This window comes from Rutilus rutilus, assembly GCF_951802725.1.
Source record: "Rutilus rutilus genome assembly, chromosome: 17".
Classification (NCBI taxonomy): domain Eukaryota; kingdom Metazoa; phylum Chordata; class Actinopteri; order Cypriniformes; family Leuciscidae; genus Rutilus; species Rutilus rutilus.
The window spans coordinates 16,079,579-16,104,577 of record NC_140230.1 but is presented as its reverse complement, the minus strand read 5'-3'; the positions used below and the strand labels follow the sequence as shown (position 1 = coordinate 16,104,577).

The following is a 24,999-nucleotide window of genomic DNA, read 5'->3' as shown; positions in this document are numbered from 1 at the left end:
CTTTGTGGCAGGAGGACAGGGAACGGAGGTTACAATAACATCCACTTGGTCTCGAAAAGGGTAGAGGTCAACCGATTCATTGCTTTTGTCGATATATCGGTACCGATAGTTGTTTGGTGGAACTATCGGTTATGAGCAAAAATCCATACCGATAGTTTTTCGGGTTGTGTCCGTTGCTGGAGCGGCTGAGAAGGGTGCGCTGTCATTACACAGTACGAGAGCGCTGAGAAGGGACTGCTGGCATTATAGAGAGCGAGAGCGGCCTCTAGAGGCCAAATAAAAACTATTACTGGCACCTGTAGTTGTTTATTTTAACACGCGAGGCTGCACGCAGCACGGAGAGAACACGCTTCATGGAGAGCGCTTACACTTCAGATGGCAGATTCAACGGTATGAATACATAACACTAAAGTACATATTGCCATATCATTATAAAATAATTAATTTGTTGACTAGATGCTGCATTAGTAAAGAAAGTCCAGCAGTATGTTTGCCGTCGAGGCTGAGAGTACTAACATTAGGAGTGGCTTCCTCAAGCAGTTAAAACAATGTGACAAAAACACAAGCAAACCTGACCCAAATGTTTAATGTCGCAATTGTTACCATCTATTTGCATTAGTTTATATCCAGCTGGTCACTTTTATACATTCATTAGCCAGCGAAGTTGCAAATTTAAAGCTAGTGATATGATTGCTTTCTCAACATTGATATGTTCATGTAGCCGACAGAAACATAAACAAATCAGAAACGCATTCAATTTCAGTTATTTTTTTATCACTACAATACATATTGTTATTTTGATTAGATAATCATCAAGTGTTCCAAGGCCAAGGCCTTGGTCAGGGAATACCACAGAGGGCAATAGGAGGATTCCTTGGAATTGAATCAACTCCAGATCAGCTGGACCGCCTGAAGATGGATTCTCCACTCCCCCTGAAGCGTAACACATTGCAAGAGCAAGTCCGCTGCGCGATAGAGTTAGACTGGGATGTAAGTCACCCACAGCGACCTCAGTCACGGCTGACTCTAGAGGACGAGATGAACGAGTTGTGACATGCGTTGTAAGCATAAACTGCCTTGGATCAACGGTCGATATCTCCACAGGGCCAGCAATATCGCTTGCAACTCCAGGCAGTTGATGTGCCACTGTAGTCGAGGTCCTGTCCAGGAGCCCGATGCTGTGTGCCCATTGCACCCCAGCCAGTCTGTTGTGACAACAACGCGCATGGACACTTGTTCTGGGGAATCCCCTGCCCATAGAAATGCAAGGTCTATCCAAGGGCTGAATAAGTGGCAGGCTGCTCAGTCTGCGGTGGAGGATGTGCGGTAGCCACAGGTGGACGCTCTTTGCGACGAATAGACACGGTGCACGGCCTCTGCGTCCTGCAGAGGAATCGCGCAGAGGCAAGATGTGTTTAATGGCCTCCGTCTGCTTAATTTCTGCCGAGAACTGCTGGGCAAAGTCCTCGACCGAAGTTCTGCCGAAGAGTCCATTCTGCAAAATGGGGTCATTGAGAAAGCAAACTTTGTCTGCGTCCCCACATTTAAGTAAGCTCTGGATGAGAAATCAGGTGCGCTATGTGATGCAACGTAAAACTCATCCAGAAACTCCACCGTGCAAGACAAGGAATAGGAGCTCCATGGGGATTTACCCGGCGGAAATGCTCCCATTGTTGCCCTCAGATCACCCTGAACGCTAGCCGGCGCAACCTTGTGCATTACAGACAGACCGGGACAAGGAGCAGCTGAGGTGACACCTTTTACTAGAAAAGACAGTCACGATCACAACGTTGCCATGGTCATGTTCTCGCTGTGAGGACGTGAATCATCCATGAATGCTGTGTCAGTATAGGTGCGACTCAAACATGTGAGACAGAGATTGTGGTCGTCCGAGAACAAGAGATTTCGACTGCACGCAGAAACACACAGGCAGAAATACATCTTTAAAAAGACACTCTCTGCCAGTGTTTTACTATTTTAGAGGAAAGTAGCTCCTTTAAATCGCTGAAACGCTTAGGGAAGCTCTTTTTGCACTTAACTTTGCAAGGTGTAGAGAGAGACTGCTAAACTGCGCCATAACAACAGCAATCCGTCATTCGAAGTGAATGGAATGAGCTTATAGGTGACCTCAAGGATAAATCTGAACGAGTGGATGCAACCTTCTTTAAGCCAGATCTCACTGCTAAGCAGCATTGCCGTAATTACAGCAGAAATAGCAGAAGAAATATCTTGGGTCTTAGGATATTGTGTTGGACAGTGGGCGGCCTTCAAGTCAAAAAGGTTGAGAACCACTGTGTTAGTGGAAAATGTCCATAGTTAATGTGATGAACTACACCTGTGGTGGTTCTGCAGGATACTTGTACTTGAAGTGAACTGACTTCATAAATCATTTATCTCTTCCAAATTATCTTCATCCAAAACCACCCAGCAAAACTCCCCTCTTCTCATTCACACTTGTTTTGATCTCATTCTTCAATGTTTGTTTCTGTGTGTGAAAGAGTTCTAGAGTATCTTTGGTCCTCTGTTTCAGCTCAGTGGGTTTTCTTGGTCCATGCCTAAAGGGCCCTGTCATGACAACCGTAAACATTTATGTAACTTGGTGGTGAACAGTCTGGAAAAGCAGCAGAGATTCTCTCACTCCTTACATATAAAAACACACATATACACTATTACACACATAAATGTTTTCCTTAACCACATTGAGAGAAGCATTCTCACCCACCGCTGTCACATTGAATGAGTCTTATTATAAATGCAAATGTACAGTTCAGCCATGCCAGTATGTACAGTTCAGCCATGCCAGTATGAGTAATATGCGAACACATATGGGACACATTACTGAGAGAGAACATGTTACTAAGAAACCCACTGAAATGGTAAACAATTTTATCCATGTTAATTTAAACTGTGAAGTTTAAATGGTGCAGTTTAGTTATTACTCTCTTTTCTTTAGTTATCCCTATATTGTCTCTCTCGTTTCGGACTATTTTTGGGTCAATGAAATATCCATGCAGACACACATTTATCCTCACTTTCAGTGTAAGGATATACACTGGTTTCTCACGTCACTTTACTCTAAATCCCACTTCTTTCCAAACAGATTTAATATATCTGCTCCACACTTTAAAAACCATTTCAGGGGATTTCTTGTCTACTGTTTTCCTTAACTGCCTTATGTTGCCCCTGTTTTTCATGTAATGTCTCAATCAACCCTCTCAAGAGGTGGGGTGGGGGGCTTGAGAGTGAGAAATGCCAGGAGAGATGAGGGGGTAAAAGGGGGTGGAATTCCCAGAGTCCACACCTGTGTTCTCTATCTAAAGCACAGAAGAACATAGCAAAACACAAGACAGCTTGCTCATCACTGAGCATCTGCAGAATCTATCAGCAGCCACAGCAGCATATATGCACAAAAACAGACACCAATGCCTACAGTATGCAGTCTAGGTAACAAATTGTATATAAACATGTCATGCAGTATAGGTAGTAAGTGTGTACAATACAGCTAGAGGCATTGCACTTCCACAGTCTGGAAATACTTCGACTGCATCTGTTGTGGTCCATAAAGCACCATAGCGTTTACAGTAATTTGCTATGTGATATGTGACATAATTGTGCCATGATAAGTAGGCTACTTAGTTTCTTTCAGTGAATTTAAACAAAAGTCTCCCTCATAATAGTCTGTTGATGTCTAGATGAAGTCGGTTAAAAGAGAATATAACTCTATATTGCAAGTAATTCCAGTAAAAATACTAGTGCAAGGAAAGTGATGTTGTGATTAGATTAAACATTTTCATGCTTTACACTTTAATTAGTAATTACTCTATATAACATTGGTAGAAAACATGTGGTAGAAAAGACTCTAGCTGAACAAATAATGTCCTTGGAGTCAGAGCCAACAGCTTGGGTTACTGTCTTGTAAGTGCAGAGATCTTACAGATGAGAGCTTCAAATGCTTTTACTTACATTATTTGCATGTTTTAAATTATTTAAGAAACTATACTACGAGAACATCACGTGACTGAGAGGGTATACAGCACAAATCAATGCAAACACACATGCCTAACATGGTTAAACTCACCTTTGAGAAGAACAGTGATCTTTAACAACAGCAGGTACTTGTGGATCTCCATTTGCCAGTTATGTGATTCAGTCTCTTTTTCTCCTTCTTCAATTTGGAAATGTCAGCAGTGATTGTAAATACAGCGCGCGCACAGAAGCAGGGGTGCACGCGCGTGTTCTCTCAGGTGGAGATGTGCTTCCTCTCCAGTGGCATACTGTAACTCACGCGCTCACAGTGCAGTACGCAGCACGCGCGCCGCTCTCACATTCCCTGTGCATGAAAGACATCACTGTATGGTATTCTACTAATTTTGGCTCAAACAAGTATCGTTTGACCATGTAATAAGTAGCCTAACATACACACAATAGTGTGTTATTTCATAATAACAACTCATAAGTTTCTAATAATTATAAATGATAAATAAATGGCAAACTACAGGGACCTAAAATGAAAATTAACTCATTTAAAATGCACAGCCTATGGTATTCCAAATTTCCAAAACCGACCTTTTTTCCTTTAGGGAAGCACAAATGGAGATGATAGGCAGACTGTTATAGGAACTGACACTGTCAGTGTACTTTTTTATATTTAAATAAAGTGAATAATGACTTAAACTGTGATTTTCAGTCATCATTCACATCTCCTGTAGTCCTGTTGTGTCTCACTGAAGAAAATAAGACTGTTTGAAACAACTTGAGGTCAAGTCATGACAGGCTAATTTTCATAATTTGTGCAAACACGAAGTTTAACGGTAGCTATTAAGAAAAACTCCATAAACAAACAAATTAAAAACTTAGGTTAACTTACCGTCTTGTTCCCCACATAAACAACGATTATGCTATTCAAAATCCAGGTTTGCTCGCCTCCAACACCTGCTGTCGTTAAATGAGCGCGCGCATGAGTTTAGTCCAGCTCTTGCAAACGAGCGGTTCCCAAAATAAATACATTCACAAAAACAACCGACAAAAAGACTTTATCCAGGGATTTTCTCTCAATGTTGTTACAGAAGCCTTTATCCTTTACATATGAAATGTGGAATTTATCATAAATATTATTTTCCTGAGGTGAAATTTATTTAATTGCCTTCGTGGCTGCTTTCCTTCGACTGCTCCGTGTATCCAATATATATAGTCTATCTATAGCCTTCTAGAAAAATGAAAGAGCGCCTTGATTCTGCAGCAGGAGTCTCCCTCAGTAAACTGGACCCTTTTTTGAGCCTAGCCCACAAACCTCTCTCTCTCTCTCTTTCTCTCTCACACACACACACACACACACACACACACACACACGCTTTATTTTACTCTCATTGTACATGAAGTAGCCTACATCAGATGCGGTTTTGTTGGAAAGATTTGAGGGGAAAATAAATAGTATTACAGTTTCCAACCGGAGTGAATCGAATAACAAATATATTAGGCTATGGATTTGCCAACTCCATGTAGATTCTGGTTACGATAACAGAGACCAATTAGTTTGCCTTTTCCTTTTGATAAACCTTTTGTTTTTATAACAGAATCGTGTTGTCATATGTTCAACGCATCAATGCGCATTAACGCTATGCATGGAAAACATGAAAAGCAGACTGACCTTCTATTTAAAAAAGCAAGATTAGGTTGATTTTGTTCTCTCGCCACAGTCGTGCCACATATATTATCAGCTCTGTTATGTTAAGACTTTGTCAAAACATTGTAGTGCTTTGGGTCATGTCTGGGTTCACCACAACCCAGAAAACTAATTTAGTGTTGCCTGAGTAAGAGGTCTATGATTGTATGAGTATGAGGTCTAAGAGAGAGCAACAATTGTATCTTATTTCTTTTTTCCTACTTATAGGGTTATTACTGTAATTTATTTGCCTGTTCGCTCCTCCCCATCACCAAATTTCCATCACAATATAATTTAACCACATTTTAAAATGTTTGTAATTTAATTTTAATTTTTGCATGATATCTACACAAAATGAAAGCTTAATTGAAAAATAATGAACTGTTGTCTCTTAAGTAAACAAAGTAGCTACTCCAATGTTTGAATTTTTTTTAGGTGTAGTTATTGACTAACAACTGACGGTGATTGAACGTTTACTTCATACCAGAATTGTTTGCATTATTATGTGCTTTTTTTGCCTGCTACCTTGCACTCAAGTGCTTGAGTGAATTTCAGTCATGCACCTGCAATATTCATCCAGCAGATGGCAACAGAGTAACACATTTGAAACTATTTAGTTTCTTCTAACATTTTCAGCAAGAATCCTCGAGGTGGCGCTATTTCGCAGTTTTCCATCTGAGACCACCGGCGTTAAAGGGATAACCTTTTATTACCCAAAACTGAAAATTCTGTCATATTTGTTCTGCTGAACACAAAAGAAAATATTTTGAAGAATGTTGGCAACCAAACAGTTGTGGGACACCAATGACTTCCATAGTATTTCCCCCCATACTATGTAAGTCAATGGTGCCCCACAACTGGTTACAAACATTCCTCAAAATATCTTCTTTTGTGTTCAGCAGAACAAAGAAAAATGTACACATGTTGGGAACAACTTGAGGGTGAGTAAATTATGACAGAATTTTCCGTTTTGGGAGAACTATCCTTTTAAGTAATTGTATGTTACGAGTGATGATTTCCTTCAGTCTTCCTTCAGCATGGAGCGTTACCAAGGGTGTTAAGTTTCACAACAAATTTTAATATTTGTAACCGCAGAATATTGTGCAATTCACCTGTGGGAATGTGGTGCACTGCTTGTCATGTTAAGAAATGTCACACAGGTAACAGTTATGTGGGAGTGGAAACAAATGAAATGTCTCGCTGTTATTAACCTCTCTCTCTCTCACACACACACACACAGAAAGAGAGAAAGAGAGAGAGAGAGAGAGAGAGAGAGAGAGGGGGGGGGGGGGGGGCGTTCATGCTAACAGCTTGTGATTAATGTGAAATAGACTATGTTTGGAGAAAAAAAGATAATTGCATTAAAAGCTCATATTTAATACTGTCACATTTTGGGGAGGTAAAGGAATCTGGTCTTAAAACAAAAGTGATGTCACCGCACCACCATGGACACAAGTACCCACAAACACTAGTCATGTACATGCAAAAGCTACAATTCAAATCAATGGTTATTAACTGGACTAGCAGGATTTTCCTTCTGACTCACACTTATGTAATACAAAAAAAAAAAAAAAAAAACTTTTTAACTGGGTGTTCACATCTTCTCCAAGTACACACTTCTCTTGCCATTAAAGAGTGAGCATTGAGGCCAAAACATACTCTTAACAAAGGAACAGATTTTGACCGTTTCTTGTCTTCTGCCTCAGTTCTCTGAAATAATCAAAACTCAGCGGTCACCTGACCCCGCCAGATGCCTGCTGTTACTAGCAATGTGGCTTCCCACAGATATGGTACCATACAGCATTGCATGAAACCTGGGACTCCATTCAGTACAGTATGTGAGTGATGAAGAAAGAGAGAGAAAAAAGCCATGTTCAACTTTAAAGGTACAATATGTAATTTTGTTGCTTTAAAAATAGCAAAAATCTCTATATCTATGTTATATATTTTTTTTAGTTGTGTACTTACATTATCCCGACTGTTTCCAACAACTTTCAAACCAGGAGAAATTTGTAATTTAATTCGAAGACACGTCCCATTTCTTTATTTCCGTTTTGTTGCTGTCAATGTCGTCATATCCGCGTTCTCCCTGGTTTCCGCTCGTACTGCCATAGTAACCAGAGCCCTCTGATAGTAACCAAGGCGACAGACGTAGACAACTGTGTAGTTCGTAATGTCTATCTGCACGCTGTTGTTGTTTCGTTCAAACATTATGGACCATGGCAAGCAGACTTTGGATAAAAAAGGAGAACTAAAACGAGAATCAATATCAGCGCGGTGTTTTCGAGATGCCGAGAGCTCCACGTCCGAGACTTCGACCGCTCCTACATGTACTTTATTAAACAGGTGAGCACATTTACATAAAACTAATCAATGTTATATAGTTCAACAATGACAAAATGTTAGAATATGATCTGTATGTTATTCTAATGTTGATCTAGCTTACTGCTAGTCTCATACAGACAAACTAACACATAGAATAACATAAATTTCAACACATTCAAATGCAGTTTAGTGTGATAGTGTAATGTTAGACCAAGTGAAACAGCGCTGCGTTACCTCACAAGTTTAATTTGTCTAATAATCTGACCTGTGAGTTGTAATTCTGCACTTGCGTGTAGTTCGGTAGAATGAAATGTCCATTTTCCTTTTATATCTGCGGGACTCGCGTCGCGTGTGGAGCTGATAGCTGTCTCTTAGCAATCCCGACCTGCTTCATATCACAGTCATGATAAAAACATTGATGTATTTACTCATCCATAAACATTATTAGATCGGTCGGCTTGACGTTGACGACAAGATCCATAATTCTTAGCAAGTGTTGCGTCATCAAACTACGCCTTTGTTATTGTAAGAGGTTAGCGACCCCTAGCGGCGAAATTTTTTACATATTGTACGTTTAAGCATTCAGTTGTCAGTCCTATATTTCAGTGCTAAATACAATTAAAGTCACCATGAATTCAAATTTGGCAATTTATGTTTTTTTAATGTAATATTGCAGTATTTATTATGAATTATTTATCAGTGCACATACTTTTTTTAAATTAAATTCACATGCCCTCATAATCTTTATTCAAAATATCTTCCCCTCCCTCTTGCAATCTCTTCTCTTCTTTGATTACGTGTTTTTCGGCGTGAGGACGGGACACCCTGTCAATCACATGAGATCACAGTAATAAGTAAAGACATCGGATCGTTGTACTTATTACTGTGAAGTAATCAATTTCCAAATGGACAAAATCAAGTACCGTCCTACATTTTTTCTTGTTTGTGAAACTGTTTCACTTGGAACAAATAGGGAAGAAAAGACTATAAGTTAATGTACAGTTTGGCTATTTATGAGAATGACAGCTGCATTCTGTAACCTGTGAATTTGTAGGACTCGCCACCATATTTACAGCAAACCCCTGCTGTCTGAACACAACCGTAATTGACAACTAACCTTGTGTGTGTTGCGTGCTTTCAAGTGTGGTTTCACTAACATACGAAGACGGAGATGTGTGTCATCTTAAAGTTTTAGATCCAGTCAGGTGTTCCACCAGAGTTGTTCCTGTCAATATCTGTGGTTTACGCATGACTTAGATGGTACAGAGTGCAACAGCTGTGTTCCGGATGTAAAAACTCTATACATTTTCTCCATAAGAAATTTTAATACTTTTTGACCCTCAAAAAGGTACATAAATACCTTGAGGTCCAATAATAAGCCCTATGGGGTAAGTTAGTGTAGATTGTACCTTGGGGGACAGAAATGGACTCCTACTGTACCCCTATTTCTGACAGTGCAGGAAAAGATGGTCACATCTTCATGACAAATTCAATAACACAAAATAATAGTCTCAAAAGCTTTAGATTTATTCACTATTAATAACAACCATAATAATAATATAAATATACAGTTTTTTTTTTCCTAAAGGGCTAAAGCCCTAAAAAAACATGTTTTACTACATTTATAAATGTGAAGACAAGCGGAGAGTATAGCCTACTATAGATTAAAAAAATAGCTAGATATCGAATACGTGCACATTAACAGCCTTGAATTAACCATAATTTAAAGCTGCAGTCCGTAGCTTTTTTCGGTTAAAAATTATCCAAAATAATTTTTTGAGCAAGTACATAACCAGCCAGTGTTCAAAACTATCTGCTTGCCTTAGCTCTATTCAAAATGTTAAGCTTGTAATAATGTTTTAATTCCAGTGGTACTGGTGGATTTCCGCGGGAAATTGGAGTATGTCTTTGCGTCATTACATCTGTAGCCATTAACAATTTGAGAACAAAGTATAATTTGCACGGTTTGATGTGATATGATAAGCGATCGTTAGATTTAATCAGCGCGATTTACTGCAATGTTTTTTTTTTCCTTAGTTGGTCAGAACAAAAGTGGATGTTACTTACTTGTTCAGACGACATTTTCTTATGTTGTTCTTATTCTTATGTTGGTCATACTTCCAAAAACAAAAAGTAGAATCTGTGATTCCGAATGACATCCACACCGGCGCGGTGACTGACAGCCCACATTCTCCTCAAAACATTTGATTCATCCGCGCTGTGCCGTGCCGAGGCACAACCCACGTAAAGTGAATAATTCCGCGGATAACTGCAATTGCAGATTTCGAACAGAGGAAAAACTGCGGCTTTAATGTTACCATAACATGATAAAAGGTTAATAAATTAAGTGATCAGGCTCAGCAATCATAATTCAAATAAGAAATTTCTTAGAAATATGTTACCTAGGTGACGACCCAGCAAACACAGAATGTTGGCACAACATACCCAACCTTCTAACAACATGGCCAAAAGGTTGCTATGGTGAAGGTTGTTACAGCGTTGTCACAATTTTGACATTAAACCACCGTTCAGGGCCGTTCAGATTACTGAGCCCCATTCAATAATAAGGATAAACAATATTTAAAAAGTATATAATCATCTAACATCTGACTAATTAAAAATTAACTAATTAAAATTAAATTGCTAAATGGGGGATATCTATAGAGGCCTATCTAGCATAAACATTTTTTTTTGTCAGAACGTCGTCTCTCAGTTGCTGAATGTCGCGCAACAACGTTGCTACAGCCCTGTCGCATCTTACAATTCTACGATGTTGTTACAGTGTTGCCATAGCAGAAATGCAACGTGTCACTTAAAGGTATAGCGGAGGATTTTCCCGAATTTTAGAAAAGAACCGCCCTCTCCACTTTTTGAAAAAATACACACGCGCAACACTCTACCTGCTCCCGAGAGGGAACGCCTATTAAACGTGTGCACGAGAGAGCATGCACGAGCTAATCATAGCTTACATTAACTTTTACTAGCAGTGATTTTAAATGGATTTCTCCAAATAGCATGCCAAACTTTACCTGTCAAGTAGAAACTTCGCGACTGAGGCATCAGTGGGAAGCCCAACCTGTGTTTCACAACAAGTACAAATAGAGATGCAGATTAACACTAGGTGATTTCCTAGGCAGATATTGACTTGGGACTATATTAGGGGGAAGCACAGGCAAAGCACTGCTACTTGGGCGCAGAGATATCACGCCCAAGTAGCAGTGCTTCGCCTGTGCTTCCCCCTAATATAGTCCTTAATATATAAGTCAATATCTGCCTAGGAAATCGCCTAGTGTTAATCTGCATCGCTATTTGTACTTGTTGTGAATACGCAGGCCACAAGAAGTAATTAGGTGGGGTTTTTTTTATTTTTTTATATCACTTTTACTCAGGACATGCTAGCTGGCAACAAAGGATTCCATTCATTATGCTAAGCTAAGCTAGCGCCGACCCTGTCAAACTAAAACAATGCATGCACTGAGACAAAAATGCATTTGCCCACCTATCTAAATGTAGGAAAGAAAGTGAATAAGCCCTATTTAAAAAAACGTTGGAGTGTTCCTTTAAACGTGTTTGCTGGGGAGGATCACTCACGCAGTCACTTTGTGTAAGTTGAAGTTCCAGTACGAAACAGCGCGGGCCGCGGGGGCGATCCTGTGCTTATGATTTTCCGATGGTAAAAACAAATTATTTGTTGTATTAGCCTACTTATCAATATATTGTTAACATTTTACAGAAGTCAAACTCAAATGCAGTTAATCCAGCGAATTTGTGCAAATGTGCATTTTGTCTCATTAAAACGGAGCCGGCGGCATCAAATTACATTTTCATTAACAGGTTACAAACTAGTTTGTTGTAGCTATATGGGCGCTCAGTTTTTCCTGTTGTAAAATACATTTGGCCAAAATCTCATTTCATAAAAGATGAAATGCTACCTTATGCACAGGCTATTTAAGTGTAGGCCTAGGCTATGTATTGACTATGAATATGGCAAATGCTAGACCTCTCTCTCAGGTCCCACATGTTTCAGTCAGACATCAAATGGCCTTGACATAAAATATGAGCCTTTATAGACATAGTGCTTAGTACTAATTCAAACAACAAGATTTTTGTTTACCCTTGCAAAACTTCAGCTGTTGTCTGCTTTGCGGCTGCTGCTGAACTGCAGTTCATTCAGTCAAGATAGAGGGGGCGGAGTTATCAGTTCACTGACAGTTTGAGGATGAACAAGATTTACACAAGCTCTTTTTAAGAACTTTCATTGGCTAAATATTTGTATAAACGGACAGACAGTAAAGGGTGACCAATAGCATTGATATATTGAAGGGGGAAAAAAAACACCCCAAAAAAAGGGCATGTGCTCTGCACAGGTTGAGCCCATAGACAGTATATAAACTGGACACAGCGACCCCGATTCAACGGAGACAAGTGAAGTCAAATAGAAGCTCTTACTTCCTGGGGGTCGAGCGTACTGCGCAGACTCAAACTGAGCTTGACGACGTAGATGTGACGTGAGCAACCCGTCTGTCTTCTAGTAGCTGTGCCAAGAGAAATCTAAATCATTCCCTTCCGAAACTTGCAGAGACGGAGAGTGTGAGTAGGAGGTGTCCATGAGCTAGCAGCAGGAGAAACTTTTGCTATGTATTCTGATTCATTATTTTGTCATTTTGCCTCCACGTCCCCCCGATTGCGCGCGAGCTTCTCCTCCTGTCCATACGGTAATTCTCTACTGTGCGACAGAGAGTCGTGTGGTTATGACGCAATCGTTAGCCTATTTTTACAAAAATTGCTTCTACGGGGCCATAACGGAAGCTACAAGGTAATGAAGCCTTTTATACATTTTCGTGTTTCTTTAGAAATAAATAATGGACAAATGGAGTCTTTAAACGGCTCAGATGTGAAGTTATTCGCTGTCAAAGTGACGCCAAAATGAATGGGAGTCAATGGGATGCTAACAGCAGGTGGGGGTCCGCTAGCCAATGGCGGCGCCCGGGGGTACCTTCAAAATAATAGAAAACCCTGCCCCCCTGGTTGAGCCCTACCTGTGCACGTGCCTGCTGGACAGAAAATGACACAAATCAGAGTAAAAAAAAGCAACACTCCAAAATAGCTCTTTAGCTCCGCCCACTCCATGAAGCACTGCAAATAACGTAATCAAGTCATCATCTCCCTACGCTCTCGAAATGCTGAAATGTTTGTATATATATGGATATTTTGCAACAAACTTAAAATATATTGTTTTTATACATATATTCAACATTCATAAATGAGTAGTTTTGAGTACATTTCTCCATCGTTTTTAATAAGATTATGGGTTTGCCTCGCTAAAGCCATTAAGTAGCTACACAGTCTTGTACCTTTGTCTTTTTGTCTGATTTTCAAAAACTGTTTTGGTTCAAATAAAGTTTGTTGTGATTCACCTCGTATAGTCAAATGCTTTATGAAAGCTGTTGAGTGACCGGGACAGTTTAAGACTCTCTCTTAAAATTAAAAATTGATATCAGCCCCAAATGCTGACTGTGCAAAGGTAGCTTAAATGTCACCTTATTATTGTCTGCACTCTTTCCCTTCATGCGTTGAGCTCCATGTAATGATATCTTACCCTATAAAAACCACAGTGAGTCACTGGGGTCAATGCTGTGATCTTTTAGTAATGTCTGCTGATCTCATCTACCCTTTCGGGCATCTGTAATTTTCCCTATATGTTATTCTCGCTGAAAATACTACTTAAAAAGGGATCTGATCCTATTTTAAGAGTATGCTCTCTTTAAATTGTGTTGCAAAAGGGACACTTTGCCAAACTACTCTTCAATCTCTATATCCATATGAGCCAGAGGCCTAAAGAAATATTTTAGGTTCAATACAGCTTAAAGGAATAGTTCACTTCAAAATAGGAAAACAATACTGTGGAACTCAATCGGGTACATCAACTGTTTGGTTACCTACATTCTTCAAAAGATCTTCCTTTATGTTCAGCAGAAGAAAGAAATTATAACTGGTTTGAAACAACTTGAAGGAGAGTAAATGATGAAAGAATTTTACATTTTTTAGTGAACTATTCCTTTAAGCTCAGTCGACAGCATTTGCAACATAATGTTGATAACTAACCAAAAGTAATTTTGACTCAATGAGGTTATACAGTGAGTCACTTGCAATGGAAGTGAATAGGGATTTATATATACATTTTAGGATTTAAAAGCAGAACTGTGAAGCTTCAACATCAATATTACACCAGAAATGCTGTCGATTGATCTAAACTCGTCCTGAACCCAGAATATTCCTTTAAACTGACAGTTGACCTAGAAGCCTGGGCACGAGATGTGACTGTTTCCGTGTGATTCTGCTCTCCACACCTCAGTGCGGGACTCACTCTTTCCGCACGTCTGGAATCTTGGAATCCTCACCGCCAGCTCACTTTGAGTCAGCACCACTGTGAGAAATGTTTTAGACTGTTTGTCTTTTTCGGCTGGAAGTAAATGCCCAAGTGCATGTGTGTATAGTCGTGCATGAATTGCCTCTTTGGTAGTGTGCAAGCAAAATGCGTATAGCGTGACGGGTGTGAAAAACATATTTGATACGACCTTAACCCTGTTTACTTTTGTGTGTGTGCATAAGTATGTCGCAGACTGCCCTTGAGGTTCATGGATCAGGGCCAGCTGTGATCCACCAATCGGTTGTAAGGTGACAGTAGTTGCTTTGAATTAAGCCCACAGGGCCTTTTGGCGTGTTCTGTCTCTTAGCCGTTTCTTACTGTTAACTGTTTGACACACACACACACACACACACACACACACACACACACACACACACACACACACACACACACACGCTTGTACATGTCATACTTGGAAAACTCTGTGCCCACACAGTTTTTGCACATCCACCCTCTGCTTCAGTTTCTCTCTCTGTTGCCACTCAGTGTACTTGACAAATTGTTTTTGCCTGCATATCCACAAACATACACACACACAGTCATATAAATCTTTCTATCTTTCACAATGTCCTGTGCGGTCTTTGCTGCAGGGCACAAAATATTATCATACCAAGCCGTCTGTCCATATATTTACATGCATAAATCTGATCCAAATCACACAGTGCTGTCAGATTTAACACGGATCTGATATATCTGTTATCTTTCAACAACTGAGATTAAGATCTGACTTTGTATGACAGCCAGCTCATAGTCTGAGTATCACAAGCTCACATCCCATGGTTTGTCTATGCCACACACACATTTTTTTACAAGCCCATTTAAATGATAAGAGAGATTAGAGTGATTTTTAAAGAGCTGTTACTAACAACATCGGGTTTGTTTAATCTTTCATGAAAATATATGTAGGCCTATTTGAATTTGGAGTCAGTAAGATTTTATGAATTTAGTATTGTTTTAAAGAAACTAATGCTTTTATTCAGCAAGGATGCAATACATTTATTAAAAGTGACAGTAAAAACTTGTACAGTTTGACAAAATGTTTTATTTCAAATAAATGCTGTTCTTTTGAACTTTCTGTTAAAAAATTCAACCCTGATAATAACAAGAAATGTTTCATGAGCACCAAATCTGCATATTAGAATGATTTACGAAAGATCATGTGAAATTCAAGAGTCAAGACTGAACTACTGAACTTAACGTTGCCTTTTTTTAGAACAAAATGTTAAAAAATATTTCTAAAAAACTTTATTTGGGGCAATTTTTTTTTGTGTGGTAGAAATGACGGCACAATTGTAAATGTAAAAAAAACTTATATGAATCATCACACACACACAAACAAAAATAAATTTTTGAAATAATGATTTTTAAAAATTTAATAATGACTTTTTCTTTTTAATTTGATAGATTTTCATATGGTATGTTTCATTCAGCTCCTTGGCTCGTAGGTCGTGAATCATTACGCACTGATGGTGACATGACAACATCCTCATTGTATAATGTCACTATCATTGATGCTCCCTGGTTTTCCCAGTGCATTGTGAGACTTTTTAGGGAGCAAACGTTTTAGTGCACTGGAATTGAAACAGCCCTTAAAATGGCCGACTCCCTGATCAGTGCCCTGACTACTGGATAAGGGGTTACTGCTGTTTCAGATTTTACTTGTAAAATATGAAAATTGTCTTGAGAACTTGCTGAATGTTAGAATTGGAAGTCTGCTCTTGGATGTCTTTGAAAATAGTCACTTCACTATTGAGTAATGGCATGCTGGACATCATTTTGGGGCAGTTGTGGCCTAATGGGAGTTGGACTTATATCCTGAAGGTTATGGGTTCTCTTCTTAATACCAGCAGAAAATGACTGAGGTGCCCTTGAGCAAGGCACCTAACTTTAAATGCAGAGGACAAATTCTGAGTATGGTTTGCCATATTGGCCCTCACGTCACTTCACTAGTTGCAACAGTAACTTTGTGTGTGTGTGTGTGTTTTCTGCTGCATAAATGCTTATCTGATTGTCAAATTGCCTGCCAGCCAAATCCAGAGCAAACAGAATAGATGTTGGGAAGAGATTGTTATTCCAGATTTACCTGCCCTGCACATAGCTGGGCAAAATCAGCATATGTGTGTGTGTGTGTTTATGAGTTGTTAGACTATCTGCTTGTGTTCCTTTGAAGTTAATGACCAAATATGCGAGTGTTTCTGGTACATTAGGGCCAATCACTGGCTGTGGGCACTCGCATGTGTGAGTGTGTGTAAGTGTGCGGTTTTATGGTCTGTGCTCACAGTGTCCAAAGTGTTTGATGGCACATGTGAAGGTTCTAAAGAATGTGCATGTTTGGTTTCATATGTGTGCAAATGTGCGGGTGGTTTTCGAGAGGAGAGAGACAGCTGCCTTTTACTGCCCCAGGGGGTAATAAAGGAGGAAAGAGAGCCAGTTATTTGGGGTCTTTTATAGGGGCAGGAGGTAGAGAGGGGTTGGTTTTATTAGGGTCACACAGTAACCAAGTACAGCTGCAGGCATCACCCCTAAACCTCTCCACATTCCACCATCACCTCCATTCCTACCTTTGTTTTTCATTGTAAGTGTGAATACACTTGATTAGGCCCTACGTCTATTAATATTCTGTTCTTTACTGTCCTGAATGGGTGTACTGTGTATTATAGATATATATGTACAGTATACATATGGGTGTTTGTTGGTCCTCATTTAATTTTTTGACTCTGAGTTTCTATTCCCTCTTGATCCTGCTCCTTGTAAAGCACATCTGCCGTTAATCATCTTCACTTTGTAATCCGACTGGCATTTCCTGCTCAGAATGGATAGTTGGCTTCTTTGCCTGGATCTATTTTATTTAACAGCTTTATCCCTTTGGCTAATCTAGTTTCCAATAAATGACCCTTGGCCAGCACATCCTATGCTTTCCGGCATGGCAAAATGGAAATGTTAATGTTTTAGATTAGGTTTCTGGAGAAATTTCTTTGATGACTTGTTGTGTGGGTTTTCCATCCATTTTTACATTACAATACATTTACATTCCATTCATTTGAACAGTGATTAGTGAATTAAAAGTGTAGGGTCTTGCAAAACAGAGAGCTGAAAGACAGGAACCAGAGACAGTGTGATGATGATGAGAAAGAAAGACTGAGATGGAAAAATCAGGGAGAGACGAAGGGGTGGAGAGGGACAGACAAGTTATTCTAGTTACAGCCAGCTGGCAGAAATACTAAAATAAGATGTGAACCCAGCAGTATGTCTGAGTGAGAAAAGAGAGTGAGAAAGAGTGAGGGTTTGTTATAAAGTTCAATGTGATTTCTTTCATTTCTTCTTATTTTAAAATAAAATCAGCGAACATTCATTCCATTGGCATCATGGAACCACCACTAAGCTTCTGTGTGGATAAATGCTATGAATGGCAGAAAGACACATACTCTCGGCAATAATCTTTATTGTCCATGCACAGAAACAAGTAATGATTGCTGAAATTGTTTATACATAAAAATAAAAATTGGATGAAAATTCAGATTCAGCTTTTATTAAAATATATACAAAAATAAAGAGAAAAAGAGTAGGTTAGGATTGAAGATTCGGGGGTTTCTAATCACAGTTTAACATTTGCTTAGCTCCGCTCCCTTTGGAACTGTTGCTAATTCAGACAAGATTTGCAGAACGTCACATAGGAATGAACTGGAGATTTCCATGAACAGCAGGATTTTAATAGATTGAATATCGTCCTTTCTTTGGGCTGGAATGACTTGAAGTTGGAAAAGCATTTTATCAGCCATTTTTCTTTAAACAAATTGTTAAATTCTGCTGTAACGTGTAAACTTTGGCCACAGCAAATCAGAATGAAGGCATACACTTCTCACAATTAACTGAATCAAACCATAAAATTCAATTTAAAAGCTATCCAAACACAGATTCTCCATAGAGTTAGAGAGTAAAAGCCTGTCTGAGAAAATGGAGGCCTGCAACAGTTAGTAAGTTAGGATTGGTCAGTAACATTTTAAGACGGAGCTAAGCAAAAGGTCAACTGAGAAAATAAAAAAAACTGATGGACTAAACTACAGACATAACATGTTCCGAGGGAATATCGTACATTGATGTACATTCTTAAGGTACGGTTACATTCACAAAATTTTGCAGGCAAAAGAAAAGTCCATTGTCTATTGCCATCAGTGTGGTGATGTATGAAGCAGAGCTCACACAAGTCATTTATGTTGGTTAAACAGTTGAATCCGTTGCGAAAATTGAATGGGGAAATCTTCCACCCTCTTGTGAAATTCTCAATCGCGTGGATTTTGTTTGTGAAAGTTCTGCGATTTATGAAAAATATGACTGCACCTTTTCTGAGATTCTTACAGTGGTGATTATGGACTGTCTTACCAAAGGCTGTAGTTATCCAGGTCTTCATCTATCTCAAAAGTGCTTTTGAGCCCAAATGATGTATTTGTTAAATGACCAATCAGGGCCCAGTTTAAAAAAAAATCTGGAACCTCGCATCAATTATTTGCATGGCTCTGTCATGTATTATTCAAATACATTGTCAACAAAAAAAGCATGAAAGAAGAGATGAGGGAGAAAGGAAATAGATGATATAAAATCACAGTCAATGGTTAATGAGGGAAGAGAGTAATCTGGATGGATATTCTTCCTTTTTCCGCATACTTTCACTCTCTGATATAAACTCTTGTGCACACTACATCATCTGCGGTCATTGTCTGCAAAAAAACAGGAAAAAAGACTATTAAAAGGAAAAATATGATCGAAGACCAATTTGTGTGTAAGAATCACAAGGATAACACATCTTACCAGAATCAGTTCGCCGTCGTTGGTTATCTCCCTGGTCCATGAGGTTTTTGGACCCTCACCCTTCTGCAAAGTCTGTTCACAGCTAATTTTGCTGTCTGTTTCCCAGCAAGGAAAGCTCTGAGAGAAACAAGAGACAGACAAATATGTAAAGGTCGATTTTTTTCAGTCTTTTCTTTGGTCTGTTTTAATGTGTGACTGTAAAAGAGAGACAGAATGATTGAGAATGTGAGTTCCAGAGAAAGGGTGTGTGTTGAGTTTGATAGCTCCTCTGAGATGGAGGGTGTGATTGAGTCCACATCAGATTACAAACACAGACCTTTCATATGTTTTTTTTTGAACATTTTGGAATAGGAAAACACAGATCGACAAATGTAGGATGACGTTTGAAGTGTTTTTATATGGGTGTGTATATACCGTGCAGGGACGTCCATCCACAGTGGCCTCATTAAACTCCTGTCCAACTGTGAAGGTGACATGGGTGGTCCTCACAGAGGTGGAGGTCTTGATTGAAAGTGTCTCTCCGTCCTGCGTAATCTCCACGGATGGCTTTGACGCTGCTGCGACCGCAATCTTACGCAGCATCACGTTCACACCTGACAAAACACACATGCACATCAGAACAATCTCTTGAAGAACAGCGAGAACTCTGGCGTCCAAAAAAGCTATGGGAAAGTCTTCATTTATAGAGTTTTTGAGAGCGATGTTATTAAGACTGGCCGTGCTCCATACATCTGCGCTCTCTTCTGACAATGTCTGATGACATCACCTGATATAATCCCGCATATATTGGGAAAGCAATTTGACAAGATGAGGTCAGGTGGCCATAAAAATGAAAATTAAAAAGCATGGTAATCCACACAGTACTACCCGTACATAGTCTTTCAATGATGTTAACATATAAAGATGGCCTGATATTCTACAATCACAAATAATTTAACACATATTTAAATGTTACATTAATATACCAATTTAATTAATATACCAATTTAATAGTCACCAATATCCAGAATGAATTTCTTTCTTTTGCTGAACACAAAAGAAGATATTTTAAAGAATGTCGGTAACCAAACAGCTGAGGGACCCCATTGACTTCTATAGTATGTTTTTTTTCCCTTCCTCTTCAAAATATCTTCTTTTGTGTTTAGTAGAAGAAAGAAATTCATACAGGTTTGGAACAACTTGAGGGTGAGTAAATTATGACAGAATTTTCATTTTTGGGTGAACTATCCCTTTAAAGAAACTATAACCAAGAAAAATGCTCACTCTTGCTGTGTGTGTGTGTGTGTGTGTGTGTGTGTAGGTGGGTGAACTCATTGAAAGGGGGAAGTTATTCAACCAGCCACAGGGGATGCTGTAATCTATTAAACCTTCCTGACAGGAAATGGATAGAGCGCAGTGTGGAAGTAGGGAAGGGCAGAGGCAACAATGAAAAAAAAAAAAAAAAAAAAAACATGGCACAGTTGAGGGAGGGCAAGATTACTGACAAGAGAAGAAAAAGAAGCAAGAAAGGCAACAAAGACATAGAAAAGGGGTATTCAAGTGTGGGAAAAGACAGCTAGATATAAAGAGGCCAGTCTCTCTGTGTGTGTGTGTGTGTGTGTGTGTGTGTGTGTGTGTGTGTGTGTGTGTGTGTGTGTGTGTGTGTGTGTGTGTGTGTGTGTGTTTGTGTGTTTGTGTATGTGTGTGTGTGTGTGTGTGTGTGTGTGTGTGTGTGTGTGTGTGTGTGTGTGTGTGTGTGTGTTTGTGTTTGTGTATGTGTGTGTGTGTGTGTGTGTGTGTGTGTGTGTGTGTGTGTGTGTGTGTGTGTGTCCCTCTGTGCATCGAGTAGAATTTCACACTACTCACCTCACACACATTCCCACCTGTCACCAAGGGTAAATATATACACATGAAGGCAGACAAGATGGAGGCCAAAATTTAGACACACATTCAGGCAGAGACGCGGAAACACATTGTCAATTACTCCAATGACTTTTAGCAGAATCCATTAACACACACACACATTCACATAAAATTTGTGTGATAAACACAAGAAAATGTTAATCTAAACCTATTTACAATTTACTGAGGCAGGCAGAACCTTGTAAAAAAACATTAGCTAATAAAGTTAGACTGACTCCTGTCAGATCAAGCCCTGTTTCAAACTCCACAACTAACCGAGAAAATATGCTAGGAGTCAGACGGTCAGGGTCAGTGTCATAGGTTAAAGGTCAAAGGAAGCATTTCAGAATAGAGGGATGAAGATGAGGAGGGTGGATGACAGGGTGTGGCGACAGGTCGGGCCCAGCTGTGCACAGGAACACTTGTGTGTTGAAAAAGAATTTTACTGCGTGTGAATTTAAGAGTTATGTGCATGTGTGTGAGTGTGTCTGTGCAAAACATTAAAACAAGTTGCAAAGTTCATTCCACATTCCATGCATATTCGGTGACATTTGTCCTCAGAAGTTCGTGTGGCTGCAGATCTCATCTCCTGCAGTTTTTTTGTATTCATATACTGGTAATACATCATGTTCCCATGTCAGAAACAGCGGGACTCCCTCTCTATTGTGCTCCTTCTCCGCCCTCTTTAACCTGTCTGCTTCATTTCATCATTCTTTTGAATGGTGACATGAAGGACCCACTCTCCCTTCTTAGGGAATCTGCTTATTTTGTTCGGCACAGACTGTTGAAGAGGGGTGCCCTCATTAAATCGGACGTCAGTCAAATTTTGGGAACCCACAGACAAACTTGGATTCTGGCTTGAGCAATGGTAAGCATTTAAACAAGAATTTTCCGAGTTGGCCGAGAAATACAGCAAGTGAACCGACTTTTCCAAACACACAAATGCAATTTACGCACCCACAAATTGAGAGCGCGAGGTGTTTTTCTATCCAGCACAAAAACGCAAAGGACAGCGAATGGATCTTTAAAGCACCAGTCAGGACAGTATCATATTGCTCAAGGAAATTAAGTGAAATAAGCTCAGCACTGTCAAATCTAAGTGCCAATTGATTTTAACCTGACTAGTTTTATTAAAACTATTAAAAAATGAATAGTGTCTAATAATATTTAGGCTAGGCCTATTTGTTTAACGCACTAAAGTTGGAGTATAATTAGTATATAGACTAAATAATACGTATTAAATAAAAAAAACAGATACTGGTAGGCCTAGTTTTACGGGATAAATATTAAAGCGTTTTGCATTCACACACAAGAGAGGTAATGAATGTGTTGGTCTGTAGCGCAATCCATATAGGATTTGCGCGCTCTCTCTCTCTCTCTGCGCGCTCGCCGGCATCATGATAAACACTTACCCAGTGCTTTGAGAAGCTCCTCGAAGTTCTCTGAGCTTTTCATTTTCCAGGTACCAGCAAAATCGGGGATTTTGCGATCCATCGTGCGTTCTGTCGAGCCTTAGAGTGTATCCCACTAATATTCTCTCTGGTGTGTGGCTGAGTGACGGTCCTTGATCCTGACACCCTCTAAAAGTACCTGCAACTTTGATTCTGAAAGCAGTGTTCCCACTGCTAAAGTTAAAATGATTTTTTTTCTCCTTCCTCTACCCTTCTGTTGCTCTCTCTGTCTTCCGCCGTTGACTAGATAAACTGAAGATGTCAATCGGTGGGTGCCTTTTTCTTCCCGTCTAAGACTTTCATTCAGTTCTTCCAAACGTTATGGCTTGTGGTGAATAGGTTGAACCTAAAATTCGGGCCAGTTATCACGCTTAATCTGTGAGCGCACACACCCCTTTTTTTGAGAAACCCCACCCTCTATTTGCCCTGTCAAATCAAGGCGCCAATGATACTTCGAGATGATCTTGTCCCGCCCACACCACGCCCCGCTGAAAACATGTGCGCACTTGAAAACGCCCATTAGAGCTCATTTTAATATAGCCTATTTATTTATTTGCACAGTTTTCCTTAAATATTTAAATGAATACGACTTTGTTTATTACTGTACATTGAAAATTATTGCTAAAACTTTATTTTTACTCCTGTTTTACTGGCATGGGCTATTCACAATCGTGCCAAATGATCTATTTCAATCTTTTAGATGCCGCGGACCCACCTGATCGACCTCGAATCGTGCGAGGGTCCCCCATCCTAAGATTTAAAAGGCCTCTATAGCCTATAAATTTATACTGTGAAAAAAATTATTTGGAAAATATTTAGTTTCTATTAACTTTGCCCTAATCATTATAGCATTGTACTGTTAGATGAATTAATTTAGTAATTTACTTATACATTTTTTTAATTATATAACTATTTGTTATCATTTGTTGTTATCTAACGTTATTTATTTATTTATTTATTTAACTAAACTTTTTTTTTACATTCTTTATCTTATTTATTATTATTTATTTATTTATAAACAGTTTTAGTTGCACTCCATGGTAGTAGGCAAACACTCAAAATAAAAGGTAACAACGTAATGAATAAAATAAATAAAATGGGGATTTACTTATACAAATGTTATATAGACTATACAAAATATAAAAAAAATATAATATATAAAAATATTGGTGAAATTTGGGACCCACTGACGTAATTATTGGTGGTGTTGTTACGCCCTCCCTGCTATTTCTCAGGTAGCTACTTTATTGGCATGTTTGTTTTCCATTCAATATTAATAATAATAATACTATCATATAAGCTGTAGGAAAATAATAGAATGGAATAGAATAAACATTCAACAAGAGACATCACAATTAACATGTGTGCAGATGTCTCTCTCTGTGGCAGACAAGCTGTGTACAAGTAGGACACACATATGAGCATAAACATACAGGGCAATTTGTCAGACTGATTGTTAAAACAGAGCTCTGTCAAGTTCAGTCCCTCTTGTCCATTCCCGCGGCTATCTAAATCAACGCACACTCAAGCTCCTGTAACTGGATCTGCCTCCGTTGTGGTTACCGTCTTCCCCGTTTGGGGCTGAGGGAGACATGGAGGGTCCTCTGAGGGAGGTGGAAATTCCAGAGATCCTGACGGGAGCAAGAGAACGCGAGGGAAGAGAATTACGCAGGCACAAAAGGTGACCTGGCAGAGGCCAGGAGGTTGCAGCAGTGTCCCCGAGGGTCTTTATAGTCTCCCCCTCACCCCTGCTGTTTCCCGGAAGAAAAGAGCTGAGCATATGGGGGGTAGGGGCTTGGTAAAAGGTGGAGAGGCGAAGTTTGGGTCTCTAATGAAGACGTGCGCCATAGAGACTGGATGATGAATGTGAGTCGTACAAAGAAGCCGTTAACCATTTACTTTTGATGGATGGTCTTCCGAGCCACAGCGAACTGCAGATTTGAATGTGCGGGTAACCCGGGTGACAGAATGGACCGCTCGCGTTTTGCAGTCACTCCAGTGTTGCCATCATGTCTTCTTATTATAAACTTTTTTTTTTTTTTTTTTTTTTTTGTGGTTAACAAAAAATGGACAATCGCGGGTCAGTTGTTGGTCTTATTTACAGTAACGTTTCGAGTAATTGCTGGTGCATGTTTGACAATAAAGTATGACCACTAATAGCAGCTTCCAATATCCCCAAGACCCCATACTATTCAAGCCATGCCCTCTATATGCAATGCCAGTATAAGTCACCATAGATGTATATAATTATTTATTAATAATAAATAAATAATTTATAATAGGTATACATTTATACTATATTTATATTAATTAAAGGCAGACTAGGTGATTTTTTTGTTATGCTGGTTGAAAGTCTCTTCACTTCCTGATAGCAATAAGTTAAGTGGTCTATCTAAATTATATGTATTACATATCATCTGTGGAAGGCGTAGGACCATACAATG

At 39.3% G+C, this 24,999-nt stretch overlaps 2 protein-coding genes across 2 annotated transcripts in view; both read right to left on the bottom strand.

The window, feature by feature from the left end:
* itga10 (integrin, alpha 10) overlaps nt 1-5,268 on the bottom strand; it is a 48,789-nt gene extending 43,521 nt beyond the window's left edge. The window contains exons 1-2 of the mRNA XM_084435430.1: nt 4,868-5,268; nt 4,079-4,330 (exon numbers count right to left, since the gene is read on the bottom strand). Coding sequence (XP_084291556.1) covers nt 4,079-4,130 — 52 coding nt within the window. The 5' untranslated portion in view covers nt 4,131-4,330; nt 4,868-5,268. The remainder of the gene's footprint in view (nt 1-4,078; nt 4,331-4,867) is intronic.
* Nucleotides 5,269-17,843: 12,575 nt separating this feature from the next.
* crabp2a (cellular retinoic acid binding protein 2, a) lies at nt 17,844-22,892 on the bottom strand. Its single transcript, XM_084385008.1, has 4 exons — nt 22,517-22,892; nt 19,638-19,816; nt 19,224-19,340; nt 17,844-19,132 (listed from the first exon to the last, which is right to left on the bottom strand). The coding sequence occupies exons 1-4, from the start codon at nt 22,596-22,598 to the stop codon at nt 19,082-19,084; spliced, it is 429 nt and encodes a 142-aa protein (XP_084241134.1). The 5' UTR covers nt 22,599-22,892; the 3' UTR covers nt 17,844-19,081.
* Between the last annotated feature and the right edge of the window lie 2,107 nt (nt 22,893-24,999).